This window comes from Arvicola amphibius, chromosome 13 (assembly GCF_903992535.2).
Source record: "Arvicola amphibius chromosome 13, mArvAmp1.2, whole genome shotgun sequence".
NCBI lineage: Eukaryota > Metazoa > Chordata > Mammalia > Rodentia > Cricetidae > Arvicola > Arvicola amphibius.
In genome coordinates, this window is record NC_052059.1 from 36,470,941 (window position 1) to 36,487,561 (window position 16,621).

Sequence of the window (16,621 nt, forward strand, 5' to 3'; positions counted from 1 at the left end):
TACAGTTCCGTGAGAACTTGAAAGGGAAGGGTGTTTCTTGGCTGTGACGCCATCTCTGGTAGTTTTCCTTAGTAATATATGTGAAGTAGCTTAAAGGAGTAAATACAATAATTTGAACTTGATTTTCTTGTTACATCAAGCATCTGCATGGAGTCTCTTCAGAGGCAGTATATTTTGCTGCTTCTTTTGAAGGGTTTTTTTTTTTTTTTTCAGGAAAGTGTAAAAAGTATTTAGAGTTTAAATGTCTGTTTGGAAACTATCAATGATTAATTATAACATGGAAATCCTATCTCATTATATTTATTAGTTCCCCCAAACACATTTGTATTTAGCAACTGCTTATTACATCACTAAAAGGAAAATAACAAGATTCTTCAAAATGACATTTCTCAGTATACTTAAATCACATAATTATATTTTAGTTTAAAGTTATCAGATTTTAGTTAAGTTAATTCCATACATGGAGCCAAAGCTTCATAATGTCGTTATCCCAAATGTGGAATTTCGAATTTACTTCTGAAGTATCCAATACTCGTATCATGAGGTCAGCTGGGGAAGGGGATGGAGCCAGCTGAAATATTCAACTCACAGGTGATGGAATTCGTTTTAAGATCCTGCTCAGTGAATATATTACTATTATGCAGGAAGTGAAGGGAAAAGATGGGGCAGAGGGACAGAAGACAGTAGAAAACCGAGAAGGAACATGCAAATTTTTTTTGATTACATACTTAATTAGTAATGAAGAAGAAACATAAGTCCCTACGAACAAGTTTCCTTCTGACAGGAGTGCAAATGTAGGAACAACTGCTTTTGCGGACGTATCCCCAGGGAACAGGACACAGCATGGACAGGAGGAAAGGGAAATGGCTTCAGGCAGTGGACCACTGTGGCTGACGTGGAGAGAGATGGGTAGCACCCTGGGCAGAGCTGCCGGCTGCTTTGTGATTGTTTAGTGAGTTGTGTTACTTCCGGAAATGGAGACATTTTCAGATTACTCAGGCCTCAACACACTTGTGCTTCTCTCGTGCTGGATTCAACCCACCCATTACTTCCCTGGCCTCAGTAGACATTTGGCTTTGCCAGCCTTGCTCTGTGATCGGATGTATGTGTGTAGAGAGCCTAAAGGGACACTGCGTGGAACTCACTGTGTTCCGGGCAGTCTCGAAGCTAGACTCCCTCCTGCATCAAGTAGACAGGATTGTAGACCTGCACGCCTGGCCCGTCTTACTTAAGTTTCGCTTTAGAGACTAAACTCTAAACTCTACATCAGTTCATTCCAGGATCTAAAGAGCCCTCATTCCTTTTGTAGTGTGGAACCACAGGAGCACAAGGCAGACTGTTTCTTCTGAATAGTCCCTCAGTTTCAGTCCCAGCCACTCTTCTAACTTGCACACAGTGCATCGGCCCTCTAGACCCAAGGTATAGAGGATCAGGCTTTTCCTTCAGCTTCTTGTACGAGAAATGTCATGGTACCCTGGCATCATGTTTCAAGAATTTCTATAGAAGCATATTATAGATTAACAAAGACTAATAGTTGTATGTGGAGTGCATCGACGAGCCTCTAATAAATGGTAATCTTCACTCTCTTAATTCCCTTAAAAATTTGAATTTAAGGGGATGGAGCGATGACTCAACATTTCAGAGTCTGTTGCTCTTGCAGAGGACTCTAGTTTGGCTCCCAGCTCCCACACCATAGTTCAGAATCACCTATAACTCCAGTCCCAGGGGTCTGACACCTTCTTCTCTACTCCTTGGTCACCGCATAGATGTTATGCATGTGCATACATCCATGCAAGCACACACAATCAAATTTTAAAGATAGAGAACAGAAACTGGAATTTGAAATGTCAGCCAATGTCAAGAGAATCGTGCCTGTAACTCAGTGGTTAGATGGTTGCTTAACATGTGTGAGGCCTGGGTTCTGTTCCTGACAGCAGGAAGCAGGTTGAAGGATAGATGGCTAGTGATTCTAACCCCCCCCCAGGCAACAAATAAAACAAAAATTGTTAGCAATAATGTGCCTATATGACCAGGCAAAGGTTTGGAGTATATGTGGGTGCGTGTACCATGTACACATGTACCATGCCTGTTCGATTTGCATTGTTTGATTTTTGTAATATTGAAGCACCTGGAAGCTGCCATTATTACTTACCAGAGGAAGTTGTAAACTTAATAGAAAAAAACCTACTGGAACATTTTTATCTTTTTCCTTAAATTCTTTAATTTCTATCAATAATAGAAATGCTTCACATTCAAGATGTTTCTATCAATGTACACATGTTGCCAAAACCAATCTATACATATGCCTTTTGCTGGTCATTTTTTTACACAGCTTTTTGAGAGGTGGATATGTTATGCACTATTTTTTTAGATGATTTCTTTTGCAAAGATACCAAATGTAATTAAAACAAACAAATAAGTCAACCGTATATTGCTGACACTAATGAGATCTCAATTGGATTAGGCTTATGTATTATTGTATTGGTTATCTTAAGGGGGGAAAATGGATGGGTTTACAGAGAACATAATTCAAGTATCTGATTGGTTGGTAACAATACACAAGCTCTTTCCTCTTCAGGAGCAATGTGCTACCAAGTGGACATCACTTGCTGACTAGCAGGTTCAGTAGATCCTGTAGACAGTGGAGAACTTGTTCTACATGAAGAAGAGTATCTAAGCTGTGGAAGATACTGGAAGATTCTTAGGGAATCTGAAAGTATTATCTGTAAGGCTTATTTGAGCGTGAACGGTTCACTGCAGTGTTACCATAAGTACGGATAATGAGGCTTATTCGTGTACCCATTTTCACTTAGGAAGCCCTAACTGTATCTGAGCTATATTAACACAGATGAAAGTATGGTCTGCTGTAAAAATGATCCTGGGTATTTTGAGTTTGCCTCCTTGTAGCTCTCTTACAAATGTTTGTACATGAGAGCACACTGACTAAACTGTGCAATTTCTCTTCCTCAAAGGGTCCTCTGTGAAACCGTGAGGGACTTCGTTGCCAAAGTGGAGAAGGCACAGGACAAAACACTGGAAAATACAGTAGTAGCCGAAGCCGTGGCCAGTAAAGTAAGAGGAACATATGACAGGCATGCAAGTTGTTGGTTGACGTCATGAGCGTTGCGCTGTGCCTTTAAAGACTGCCTCGGTGTGCTCTTGCCAAACTAGCTAAAGAGAAAAAGGGATTTTTTTCTAATTAGATACGAGAATTTACAAAAACACCTTCTGGTTTATGGCTATCCTTTAATATGCATAAAAGCTGCATTGCTGGAGAGGATTCAGCAAACCAAATTTTATGATTCACATCCCGTTCCCAGCAGTTGACATGGTAGAGGGATGCGCTGTTAACCTGGCCGGGGAAAATGCTGTGGGACCAGTGGTCCCGTTGGGTCAGGCCTGGCTCTCCATGTCAGACAAGATTTGGTGGTCCAGCGCCCTCCCGGCAGGCGTCCTCCATCCTCTCCATGCCAGTCCTTGTCTCCCAAAGTTCTGTTTCTTCCATGACTTTTTCCGTGCCTTTACAGACTTCTTCTTCTTTACAGACTCCCTATGTGAACTTTCTGCTGCCAAAAACAGCAAACCGACTTTACAGGCCAGCGTCTGCTCAGGTTCACGAGAGGGCCTTTTTACATAAAGTTTGGAGAGTTTTGGCTCGGGAAAGATGTCTCCTCCTTCAGTTCATCTTGATCATATCCACCCCTCACTCCCCTCGGGCCCCGCATCCCCACCACCTCTCCTTTCCTGTCCTCCTTTCATAATTAGCTTTTTAACCCACAGAGTCAGGTTAGTGCCGCTCCTGTGGATGTGGGGGTGAGGTCATCTTCTGGGGCCCGGGGCAGTCCATCCATGGCCAAGTCCTAAGGACAACTGACTCTCCCCACCAAGGAGTCACCAGCTGCCCATAGCTCCCTGGCCCAGGGGTGGGACCTCCAGAGCCCTCCTGGCCTCAGTTCTGGAATATTTAACTATTGCTTTTGTGCAGGTCTTATGTAGGTGACCACAGCTGCTGAGTTCATGTGTGTAACAGCCGTGTCATGTCTAGAAGCCACATCACTCCTCCCTATTTTCCATCTCTTATATTCTTTCTGCCCACTTCTTCAGCCATGTTCCCCGAACCTTGGGGCTTGGGGTGGGGTAGATGTAGCTGTCCCACCCACAGCTGATCATTCGCAGTCCCAATGTGTAGATGTTAGGATTCTTTTTTAAAAAAATGTTTATTTATTTATGTAAATATATATATATATATATATATGTACACACACACATATATGATTTGCATGTATGCTTGCACACCAGAAGAGGGTACCAGATCCCATTAGGGTTGTGAGCCACTGTGAGATTGCTGGGAATAGAACTCAAGACCTCTGAGAGAGCAGCCAGTACTCTTAACCACAGAACCACCTCTCCAGCCTGATGTTGTGATTCTTTACACAAGAGCTACCAAAAAATGCTCTCAGAGCTGATAAATACGTCCACCAAAGTGGCAGGGTACAAAATTAACCTATCAAATCCAGTAGCCTTCTTGGGTATCAATGACAACAGCACTGAAGTAAATCTTGTGGGATTCAGATCATTTCCATCCCTACGGAGAGTTTCGGTAGGCGGGGATTCTCTCTTAGGCACACGTTTGTTTCTGAAGTCCTTCTGCTGTGGTCTTGCCTTTGCTTTCCATCAAAGACAGAGAAAAAAAAGGGGGATAGACCAAGAGTTCTGTGAAGACCGAAAGTGCAGTAACAGTTTTGATCCCAAATGTCTCTTTACCTGTAGAAAAACAGGAGAAGTGGTAGACCTCTGTACCCGTGTTTCTTTCTGCATCCCCCCTCCTTTCGTCTTTATTCCTGTACATTTTCCTTCTTGCTCCTTCTGGGACCTCATAGTGCTGTTGGCACTTACAGAGCTTCAGCTCAACCATGCCTGCAGCTCCTGAAGTTAAGAAGGGCGCCCCAAGTCAATGACTTTAAACAAAGCCTGGTGTCTTGTGTACTGTATCTCTTTCCACTTAGTATTGGTTGCATTCTAAGGAAGAGCAGCAGATTGACGTAGGTTGTAAGGATTTGAACCTGCGGGGCCTAGAGAGATGGCTCAGAGGTCACAAGTACTTGCTGCTCTTGCAGAGGACCCAGGTTTGGTATCAAGCACCCACATGGCAGCTCCCAACCATCCGTGACACCTGTCCCAAGGGACCTGAGACCCCCCTTCTGGCTTCGTGGTACCACACACACGCACACTCACGCACACGCACACACAGACATGCACACACACACACACACACACACACACACACGGTGTGCATACATGCATTCTAACAAAACTCTCATGTCCATAAAGTATTGTTCTGAAAAGACTTTAAACCCTGAGGGAGATTTTGAGCGGTCCAGCAGTCTGAATCAAGAGGCGGCCCTCGGGCTTCTGTTTTCTTTCATACAGTAGGTCTTTATCCGTCTTTACCCATCACTTGAGAGTAAGCATTTCTGGACCTTAAGAGCCACTCAAAAAAGATCATTTTTTGTCTTCACTAAGTTGAAAATGGATATATCCTCTACCCAAAACATCTACAGAAGAAAATACCCTAGCCACTTGAATGTTGGTGTTTTCATCGCCAGCGATTAAAAACATTGCAGATTTATCTTACACACAAACACACACCTTATAGTGTGTCTGCCAGCGTAGTGTGTTTGAATTTCTCCCTCATCGCTGTCGTCGTCGTTGATCTTCTGCTGGTTTTCCTAGTGCTCAGTCCTAAATGAGAAGCTCGAGCAGCTGCTACAAGCCCTGCACGCGGACACTCAGGCCAGTCGGGTGCCCCCAGGGGTCGGCCCTGCAATCCCCGAGGAGGATGCCGTGGAGTCCTCCAGTGAAGAGTCCTTGGGTGAAAGCAAGGACCAGCTCGTGAATGACGTTGCCAAACCCTCCTCCCAGAAAGACGTGAAACCCCGGGAAATAATGCTGCGTGCAGACAGTCTCAAGAAGGCAGTGAGGCAAGTCATTGAAGAAGCTGGAAAAGGTACACACAAAATTAGCTTCAAAGAGGCCGGCAACATCCCTGCAGTGTACATAATGCTCGGATTTGGTACACGTTTAAAAACTAAGCGTCTCATGGTGGAAGACAATAAGTTCGCTAGTGGGAAATTTGAACTTAGTCCTGTGTACCCTTTCAGCTGTGCGATCAGCATAGCAATGACTCAGAAAATCAGATTTCAGAAGCAAATTAAGTTGCAGTATTTCTGTCCCAACTTGAGTAGAATAATAGCTTATAAAACAAGTCTGAAAAATTCAAGTCTTCTTACTTTTTTGGCTTCTCTTTAATTCTTAAAATCAACCCCGTAGCTGCCGATAATAGAGACAATAACTCTTAGCTATTAGCAATGGTTCTTAGCATTGATTTCTTAATGTGCTTTATGTTTAAGAACATGTAAATCTGTATCTGAATTTTAAAAGGGCTGCTTATTTTTAATTTTGTGTATGCGTGTGTATCTGTGTGTGGGTGTGTGTTTGGAAGCACAGGTGTCAGTAGGGGCTTTGGATCCTGTGGGATGGAGTTAGTAGGCAGTTGGGAGCTGCCTAGTGTGGATGCTGAGGACCAGACCTGAGTCCTTCACGAGAGCAGTGTGTGCTCTTCACTCTTCGTCATGTATCCAGCACCTAGATCTAAATTTTTATCAGTATAATGTAAATGCTGCTTACATTTTTACAACTAGATGAAAGTTGACTTCAAAACAAATAATGTTGGGAATCACCTCCCAGGTGTGTAACTTGTAATCAGTCGAGTTGTGTATTTTGCTATAAATTCATATGTAATTTTGTTCTGGTAAATATATAATCTTAACAGATTTATTTGGTTTTATCCTCTCCAGTATCCACAGACACCACTCCTCCCAGTTTTGTTACTAAGCAATGTTTCTTTATGAAGGCAGAATTTGATACTTGGTTCAGTTTTTCCTTCCTAAGCGTGTCTTGTTTGATTTTCACTTACACAAATCTATTTCCCTTCTTACTACTTAAAGTTATGGATGAGCAGACAGTTTACCCCTGTGAAGCAGTCAGTCACTCTGGTGACTATAACAGCACAGAAACGGATGAATCTAAAGATGATGGTGTGAAGGAGCCATCCGCAGGTGAGAAAGCTGACGGTCTCGGTCTGAGGTCAGTCACAAGGAACTTTGCATGTAGTTTTCAGTTGGAGGCAAACTGTTGAATTTCTATTTTTCAATAGGCTTTTGGGAAGTGTATGTTATTCATGAACACTAAAATAATAGGAGAAAGGTCAGGTAGGTTTGTCAGGTATTCTCTTCTCTCCTGTGTACTCTAGAGACTAACAATAATTGAAGCACTGTGGAACTAAAAATGAGTAAGTGTCTTAGGAAAACACCCAAGTTTCCCAGTTCTAAATTCCTGGGAAAATGGCTGACCTCACATGCCCAAGTTCAGTCTCTCATGTTGATCAGCCAATGCTTGTGTTCGACGAAGCTTTAAAAGTCACAAGAGTTCTAATTACAACCCTTTCTTTACCAGATTATTTTTGCCTAGAAATGATTAGATGATCGCTTGAAGGTTATTAACTGTTTCCTTTCCCTTTGGCTTCCAATAGGAAATGAATTTGCCCTTTTAGTATTACACATAGGTGAAAAGTTTGTAATTACTGCTGGATAATATAAGGTGGAATAGAGATAGTATGAATATAATTATTATGTATTCAAGAGAAGTCAACAGGATATATCAGAACTGTTTTTCTTACAGATTTTTAAGATTTTGTTTTCAAGCTTGGACTGACTGTTTTTAGATTTTTCTGAAGTTTTCCTGCCTGTAAAAATGAAGATAATAATACACTATTTTAATCTGGTTGCACTGAAAGTTGGCCAATTTATTATACAAAAGTGCCCAGGATTGTGTCTGTTATGCAGTGTTTCGTAAATGTTTGCTGTGTATCATTATTGTCTTACTATTATTATTGACTGAAAAAAATTGTTTGTTTGTACTTAAGGCTCTTAAAGAAATCGAAATTAGTTTCTGTGAAGTTGGGATGCTCAGCATCCATTTCCACAGGCAAATTCTGAGATTGTCCTCACAGATGCGTTGACCCCCTCAGGCCATTCGCTTCTAGCACATTTCTCTCTCGAGTTTGGCTATAATTGTTAGAAGTAGAATTGTTAGATTATTCTTTATTATGACCTTCGTTTTCCTGCCTTAAAATTCAACCCCTGATGGTAGCTATTAATGGATTTTATGTATCATTGATGTTGGCAGTATGAACTCCTACATTTGTATGGTGGTTTTTACGATTGGTCTAATTCCCCACATGGTATTTTACCAGTTCCAAGATTTCCAAGATGAATCTCCTGGGGCTGTCTCCCCCTTCTTCCCTATGGCAGTCCTTAAATGACGCTGTGAAAGGCTTTACAGGGTCATGTCTCCTTGCTGCATCTGATGTCTTCCTTCATATCTGGTGTCTCGTAGCTTCCTCCATTTGTCTATAATTTGGTGGTTTCAAATTGTTTGTTTTTCTGGCTGCATCCATTTGGTCAGTGACTATCTTAGAATGTTCTGAAGAAACTCCTGGTGTTTTCTGTAAGGGGATAGCGTAGATATTCATGCCACTCATCGAGCATGTTTTGATGTTGCCCAAACTACTGCATTTCGTTTCAAGCTTAATGCAGTAGCTTTCCCTCATCTTTCTAACCCTTCGTCTTTTTTATTTGGGCCAATCATTTTCACCTATTAAAATATGTTAATTCTGCCATCTCCAAGGTACTTTATCTGTCAATTTGGTCGTCAGGCCTTTGACATTTTCATCTTTTAGAAACTACTTACCACAGTAACAGGGTATCCATACATCATGTCCACTCATTGCCCGTGGCGTCCAACCAGCTATCTCTCCTCCTTACCGTACTCTCATGAGCCCAACATTCCCATCAGTTAGACAGGAAGCTGAAGGATACTATCAGTGCTCAGTAGAGAGGTCAATAGAGATTTAGGAAAGTCTTTAATGTTGCCACATTTGACAGCAGTTTTGCCTTTAATCCAACTTACTGAAAATCACTGGCAATAGAAGTGTTCTGTGTTCAATAATCATTACTTTTTATTGAATCATCCATATCATGTCATTATTAAATTATGTAATGGATGTCTGAGATGTGAGAAATACAGTATTAATGTGTTCAAGGTGATGCTTTATTTAGGAGGAAACACGAAGCACTAATTGAATTCCCTGCACCGAAGCATCGGTCTTGGTCATTAGTGCACTTGCTGCTTTTTATCAGACGTGGACATCAAACGTTGCTTTGTGTCAGAGATTAGCTCCAGAATTCCCATCTGTCACACACAACAGAGTGGCTTCTGTTAGGTTTGTGCAGCTGGACAGTGTTTGATCAGGAAAATAGCATGCAAAATTAATACAGTTAGCTTTGTAATTAGTCCGAGGGAGAGTGAAGATAATTAAGTTTTAGAGTATTTTTAAGTTGAATTTAATGACTACTGTTTTTTTCTAATACCTATTGATGGCCTCTAGATTAGATCAAGGTGCTGTTTTTCCTTCACTAATTTGCCTCAGATAGAATTAAATCTTCCTTTTTGTTATTTTCTTGAATATTTTTAACTGTATTGAACTTTTACAAGAAAGTAACAAAACCATTTGGAGCTTTGCATCATTTGAATAAATGATGGCAAGGAAAGTCCTTTCTTTTATTGAAAGATAAATGGTATCTTTCCATTTAATTTCTTTTTTCTTTTTCTTTAAAAGTATTCTTTTTTGCAACTGGGTGGTGATAACACATGCCATTAATCCCAGCACTCAGGAGGCAGAGGCAGATGGATCTCTATGAGTTTGAGGCCAGCCTGGTCTGCAAAGCGAGTTTCAGAACAGCCAGAGCTGTTACACACACACACACACACACACACACACACACACACAAAACCCTGTATCGAAAAAACAAACAGTACTTTTACAATCAAATATTTTGATTGTATTATTTTCCCTCCTCCAGCTTCTCCCAGATCCTCCCCAACTCCTGACCAACCCAGTTTCATGATCTCTCCCTCTCTTCACTCACCCTTCCCCTCAACAAAACATCCTTCCCTCCCTTCTCCCCACTAAAAAAAGCAAAGATCAAAACAAACAAACCAATAAAAGGAATAAAATACAAGAAGCATACAACACACCACACACATATACACACTACACAAACACCTCAACACACAATCCCACACCTATACACACACACACACACACACACACACACACACAGAGTTCTGTTTTGTGTTGACTACCTACTCCTGGGCCTGGAGCCTACCCTGGATGTCGCTGATATACCCAGTGACACTCCATTGAAGAAAACTGTTTTTCTCTCCCATTAAGTATCAGTTACAAATGGCTTCTTGGTTAGAGGTGGGACTTTGTGTCTGCTTCCCCTTGTTCATCCTGGTATTTTGCCTGATTTGAATTCATGCAGATTCTGTATATGATGCCTCCTCCTCTTTGAGTTCACATGTGTATCAGCCATACTGTGTCTGGAACACACGTTTCCTTTGGAGCCATTCACCTCCTCTGACTCTTAGACTCTGTCTGCCTCCTCTTCTGTCTAGCTCCCTGAGCATTCGGGGGAGGAGTTTGATAAAGGTATCTCATTTAGGGCTGAATGCGCCAAAGAAGTGTTTGACTCTCTATCCATTGTCTAGTTGTAGGTCTCTGCTAATGCCATCTCTACAAGAAGAAGCTTTTCTGAGGAGGGTTAAGTGGTGCACTGATCTGAGTCCCAGCCAAGGGTCTCCACTATCTGAAGACTGTATTAGTGCCTGTCTCACACACATTCATGTGTTCTGCTGGGAGTCATATCCCTTAAATAGGGTCATTTACCCAATATTTACCCAGTATTCATGAGTAGCAGGTATCATAATGCTCACCAGACTTTAAATTTTCTACTTATCCAGTGTGGGGTGATCACTTTCAAATTAAGCATATTATTGACTTGGTAGATACTCTCCAAATGTCTCAAGGAAATGAAAATAAAATGGTAAATGAAGGTAAATATTAATATCTTCAGTCCCACTCATTGATTTTAAATAGACATTTGGTGGTTGTTGTGTGTCTTGAGTTTATAGGGGCTTGTTCAATTTTATACTGGTTTCATTTGCCATTTTTTTAATCTGGATATTTTGTCAACAGCCAAATCCTCATCTCAGTCTCCTGATGCCCAGGCAAGTCGTGGTCATTTCCAAACTGATTCTGTCGCTGGTTCAGCTGTGGCCACCACCAAAGAAAATCTGCCTGTGCTCAACACCAGAATTATCTGCCCAGGTAGTACAGTTGTGTGACATGATATATTCTTGCCAAACTTAGTCATAGAAATCCAGGTCTTTAGAGTAATCCATGTCTCACTGCATAGGGCATCTTCAAACACATGCTTCTGGGCCCTGCCCTGAGAGATGTTAGTCCATTGATTCTAGGTTGGACCTCAGGAGTCCCAGGTTACTTTCTGTCCCTGAAACGAAGCTTTCCTTCTCTTCTGTGACCTTCAAGCACCTCTACTGCTCTCCTTGTGGTTGTCAGCCACCGCTTTCTCTGCAGAGATTTCTAGCCTTGCATCCATTCCAGCCTTGATGAAATGAGTTTACCTTGGATTAGACTAGTAGACACCAGGGAGTATAGATAGAAGCTGGAGGAAAAGAAATATGTGTCTCAGAGCTTCCTAAGGAGCTGGAGGAAGTATGTGTGTCTCAGAGCTTCCTAAATTTATGATGATTGTAAAAACCCTTTGATCTTCGTTCGCTAGAGTCCATTTAGACCTGAAAATTAGCTTCTCATGGAATTTCTTTTTAAAGATGAGCTCTGTAATTTAAAAATGGTTTTTATAGTTCAAATAAAGCTGGAGACCTTTGTTCCCCCCTTTTAGCAGTGATAGAACCACCAGATGGGTGATCAGGGAAATAGATGGAGAACAGAGTCAACATCTAAAGAACACTCAACCACAGGAGAACACGATTCTTCTGAAGAGTATGTCGAACATTCTCTGGGACAGACTCTAGCCAGTTTGTTCACAAACCATTCTTAGTAAAATCAAGGATCAGGATCTCACGCTTGGGTAACTTACTCTCAGCCCCGTGGGGTGAAAGAACCAATGAGAGAATGAGACTTGGGCGGTACACAGATGTGGAAACATAGAGAAAATAATGGATAATCGATGAAGTAGAGAACAGAAACACACCATCCCGGAACTTAGCTGATGCCGCTGGAATGTGCCTAGAGTGGCATGTGTAGCTGTTAATGCTGCTTGGAAAATCTACATCTCTGTCTCTCTCTCATCAGTCTCCTGATTCCCACCCTGGGAAGCTAGGACAGGAGCAGACTAGTCACATCTAACAGGGGGAAGCAAATAGCAACACAAGAGTGGAAAAAAGAGAATTAAAAACTCAGAGAAAATAAGAAAAAGTCAAGTAAAGATTCATATCACTAAAATCAGGAATGAGAGGAGTCTTGAGGCATCTTTACGGAGCTTTGAGATAAGATGCTGATGGAAACAAACCCAGAGGAAACAGGCAAATGCCTAAAATCGCATGAACTAAAAACCCCACTCAAGGAGAAATAGAAATAAAATACTAGCAAGAAAAGCCAGGTGTGGTAGCACACACCTTGGGAGACAGAGGCAGGCAGATCTGTGTGAGTTCCAGTGCAGTCCTCTGCTTAGTTAAGCACCAGAGCAGACCGGGCTACGTAGAGAGACCCTGTCTCAGAAAGCCAGGAAAGGGAAGGGAAGGGGAGGGGAAGGAAAAAGGCAGGGAAAAGAAAGAACAACTGTGTACCTTCCCAGATTTATCTTGTATATAGAAAACCCCTAGGGTTGCATACATGTGCATGCATGCTTGTGCGTGCACACAGCAAGCTAAACCACTAAAACTAATAAGCAAGTATACTAAGATTACACAGTAAATGATCAATATGCAAATATTACACCTTTATCATTATATTTCTGTACACTGCAACTGAACAATCTGACCATGAAATTAAGAATAAAGTTCTCCTTGAAATTGCACCAAAAATGGCAAAAACACTTAGGAATGAATTTAACCCAGGAAGTAAAACACTGGAAATGACAAATTGTAGAATTGCCGAATGGTAAGTGAGAAAATATCACAGATACTCCTTTTCATGTTATTCTCTTTACAGTTATTTATTATAGTACACACATTTTTGGAAATATTAAGACCTTCACATTTCTAAGTAGCATCCCTTTTGAGTGTTGGCTCCTGAGTGGTCACGGGCTTTGGTAGAAGATGTTTGGGACAAGGCCAGGCCCTGAGTAGACCAGGTTTGCCTCTGCTTTTTCTTAACGTGTGCCCCTGATGTATTCTGTCAGGTTTAAGAGCAGGACTCGCCGCCTCGATTGCCGGGAGTTCCATCATCAACAAAGTGTTGCTGGCAAACATTGACCCTTTTGGTGCAACACCGTTTATTGACCCGGATCTCGATTCGCTGTAAGAAACACTTTAGTTATTCAGCCTCAACTTTTTACAGTCTGTTTTGTCCTAATCCTGACATTTTGCATGTGTCCCAAAGTGTATGGTTCCATTTGCAGAAAGAGTGGTGAGCGTGCTCAGAAGTTGGTAATAACCAGCTCTGTGGTCTGTCCCTGTGGCAGGTCCCTTTCTCGCCTGCTGTTCAGGACGCTCTGGGGCGGCACTGCTGCCTCTTCCTGAAGGTGCCTTAGTGCCTGTTAGCGCCTGCATCTCCTCTTCTCAGCCCACTAATCCCACCATCTTTCCACATCCCGCTGCAGTTTCCTTGTTCCCGGTCTCGTCTCTTTCTAGACTCCCTAAAAACACTTCTGGCAGCGGGAGATATATTTACTTTTGTTTTCATTTTAAAATTTGCTTTGTGACTGTGTGTGTGTGTGTGTGTGTGTGTCCCCATCCATGTATGTATGGGTGCATGTATGTGTGTGGAGGCCAGCGTTTGAAGCTGAGAGGCTTCCTTTACCACTTTCCCTCCTGTATGCTGGTTGAGGCAGGGTCCCTCCTGGGTCCCCAGAGCTGGCCTGTTTGTTTGGCTGGTCTAGACTAGGTAGACAGCTTGCTCTGGGCCCCGTGTCTTTCTCGTGTGTGCTGGCTGCAGGCTGACTGTCTTGACCACCGGGCATTTACCTGACCTGTTTTCCTAGCTCAAAAATGTTCTTGTTAAAAAAACAAAACAAAACTTATTTTTGTATTGGCATTTCTCAAGGACAGCATTTATTATATGTTATTTTTGGAAAATATTTCCCTTTTTTGTTTTTGTTTGTTTTGTTTTTTGAGACAGGGTTTCTCTGTGTAGCCCTGACTGTCCTGGAGCTCACTCTGTAGACCAGAGTAACCAGGGCTGGCCTTGAACTCAGTGATCTGCCTGCCTTCAAGTGCTGGGATTAAAGATGTGTGTACCACCACCAGGCCTTTTATTATTATTATTATTATTATTATTATCATCATCATCATCATCATCATCATCATTATCATTATTATTATTTGTCTAGGAGTGTGTGTGTACATGTATGTGTGCATATTATGGCATGTATCTGGAGATCAGAGGACAGCTTGCAGGTGTCAAGTTCGTTCCTTCTACCATGGGGATCCCAGGGAATGAACTCAGGTCATCAGGTTTGGTGGCAAGCACCTTTACCAGTGGACCAGTGGTGGGAGGAGAGAAGAAACTCCATCGAGCCGGGCGGTGGTGGCGCACGCCTTTAATCCCAGCACTCGGGAGGCAGAGGCAGGCGCATCTCTGAGTTCGAGGCCAGCCTGGTCTACAAGAGCTAGTTCCAGGACAGGCTCTAGAAACTACAGGGAAACCCTGTCTCAAAAAAAAAAAAAAAAAAAAAAAAAGAAGTTCCATCGAATTGTCTCCCGATCTCCATACACTAAGGTATATGTGAGACACCCATCCATCCCATAAAAAAGTAATTATGAAAATAAAAGAAAATCAAGTATTAACAGTATTTATAATAATATATTGAATTCAGAAGTTTGTTCTTACTGTTTGTCCATTATTATGGGTTGAGTGGAAGAGACTTTCTCATGATTAAGAAAGAGGACTATTGGCACTTGCTTCAAAGCTCTCCCGTAGATACTTATTCGCCTGTATAGTCACCACCATATGTGGCAGACAGAAGGCTAACGGCTGCCAAATTAGACAACAGAACAATGTCTGTCTCTGCTTTGGTTTTACCTCAGACCAAAAATTCTGCACGTGTGCTGTGCTTGTGCACTTGGCATGTCTGTGCGAATGACTTCTGCTTTCTGATCCTCTAGAAAGAATGGACGCTTAAGTTGTTTTGAGTGTAACCGTGTAAACAGACTGGACGTGTTGCAACGCATCTGAAATTGACTTTTATGTACTTTCCCTTATCATAGAGATGGATACTCAGAAAAATGTGTCATGAACAATTACTTTGGGATTGGATTAGATGCAAAAATTTCATTAGAATTTAATAATAAGAGAGAAGAGCACCCTGAAAAATGCAGGTAATTTCGGGAATGGCGATGATCTTGTTACGTGAAGGCAATTTTACTTTAATTTCATTTATTGTCTGTTTTGCTTTAAGGAGTAAATAAATAACATTTCCTGAGATTGCACAACAATATTTTTCAGAAGCCGAACTAAAAACTTGATGTGGTATGGAGTCCTGGGGACCCGGGAGTTGTTACAGAGATCATACAAAAACCTGGAGCAGAGGGTCCAGCTTGAGGTGAGTTCATCTTGAAGTGAAGACATTTTAGTTTATTTTGCATAGATAATTTATAGCGCGAAGTTAACCTAATTTCCTTTTAATTAATGATTCAGTGTATTCTAAAGATAGAGTCAACCCTGTGTAGAAACCACAGGCTCAACCTTCAGTCGTCCTCCTTTGTGAAGCTGGGGCTACCAACATGGAGTCTTGCAAGGACTTTAGTAGGACAGTGTCTTCGATAAGGGACTTCTTTACTCAAATGTTCCAATTCTATAATGCCTAATGTTTTATAGAATCCTGGAAAGTAGTATTTGTAGTGCATACATTTTAATTTCAATATATACCTATTTTGATCCAATTATTTCTAACAAGTCAGTTAAAAATGGGATTTTGCGGGTTGGGGATTTAGTTCAGTGGTAGAGTGCTTGCCTAGCAAGCGCAAGGCCCTGGGTTCTAGCTTCTGAAAATAAAAAAAGGAAAGAAAAGACAAAAATAACAAAAATAGGATTTTGACAGTTTTTTTCTAATTTAAGTAGAAACAGACAACAAAAGGTATTTAATTTCTTGTAGTAGCAGAGAAAAGATGGTTGGGATTCCTTGGAGTCTATCAGTTACTGTAAGCCTCTTTCCTTTCATGCTCGGGCCAGGCCATATGTTTTCCACCTCATTTCCTTTTGTGATCAGAGCATTTTTTAATTTAAAGTGTACCACTAGTACAGAGAAATTTATAACTCGTAAGTCTTAACTGCTTTGGTTAACTAGACTACACTGAGTATTGTTGTCTTGTCCTTGTCTTAACACTGGGGTGTAGGCTAATAGATGATCCAGTCCCTACCAACTAGATGTCATGAAGATAAGCCCATTGGTCCTTTCCATTCTAAAAAATATCAGCAGGCATTCAGCTGCTTTGATTTGTGGTTGTTCCTAAA

The 16,621-nt window shown here is 41.6% G+C and overlaps 1 protein-coding gene across 2 annotated transcripts in view; it reads left to right on the forward strand.

Annotated features, from left to right (window-relative positions):
* The window catches only part of Dgkh (diacylglycerol kinase eta), a 157,675-nt gene that overhangs the window by 117,443 nt on the left and 23,611 nt on the right, over positions 1-16,621 (forward strand). For both annotated transcript variants that reach the window (XM_038310039.1, XM_038310038.1), the window contains 7 exons: positions 2,973-3,072; positions 5,734-6,007; positions 7,008-7,118; positions 11,162-11,293; positions 13,350-13,467; positions 15,376-15,486; positions 15,614-15,710. In XM_038310039.1, the coding sequence (XP_038165967.1) occupies positions 2,973-3,072; positions 5,734-6,007; positions 7,008-7,118; positions 11,162-11,293; positions 13,350-13,467; positions 15,376-15,486; positions 15,614-15,710 (943 nt within the window). The remainder of the gene's footprint in view (positions 1-2,972; positions 3,073-5,733; positions 6,008-7,007; positions 7,119-11,161; positions 11,294-13,349; positions 13,468-15,375; positions 15,487-15,613; positions 15,711-16,621) is intronic.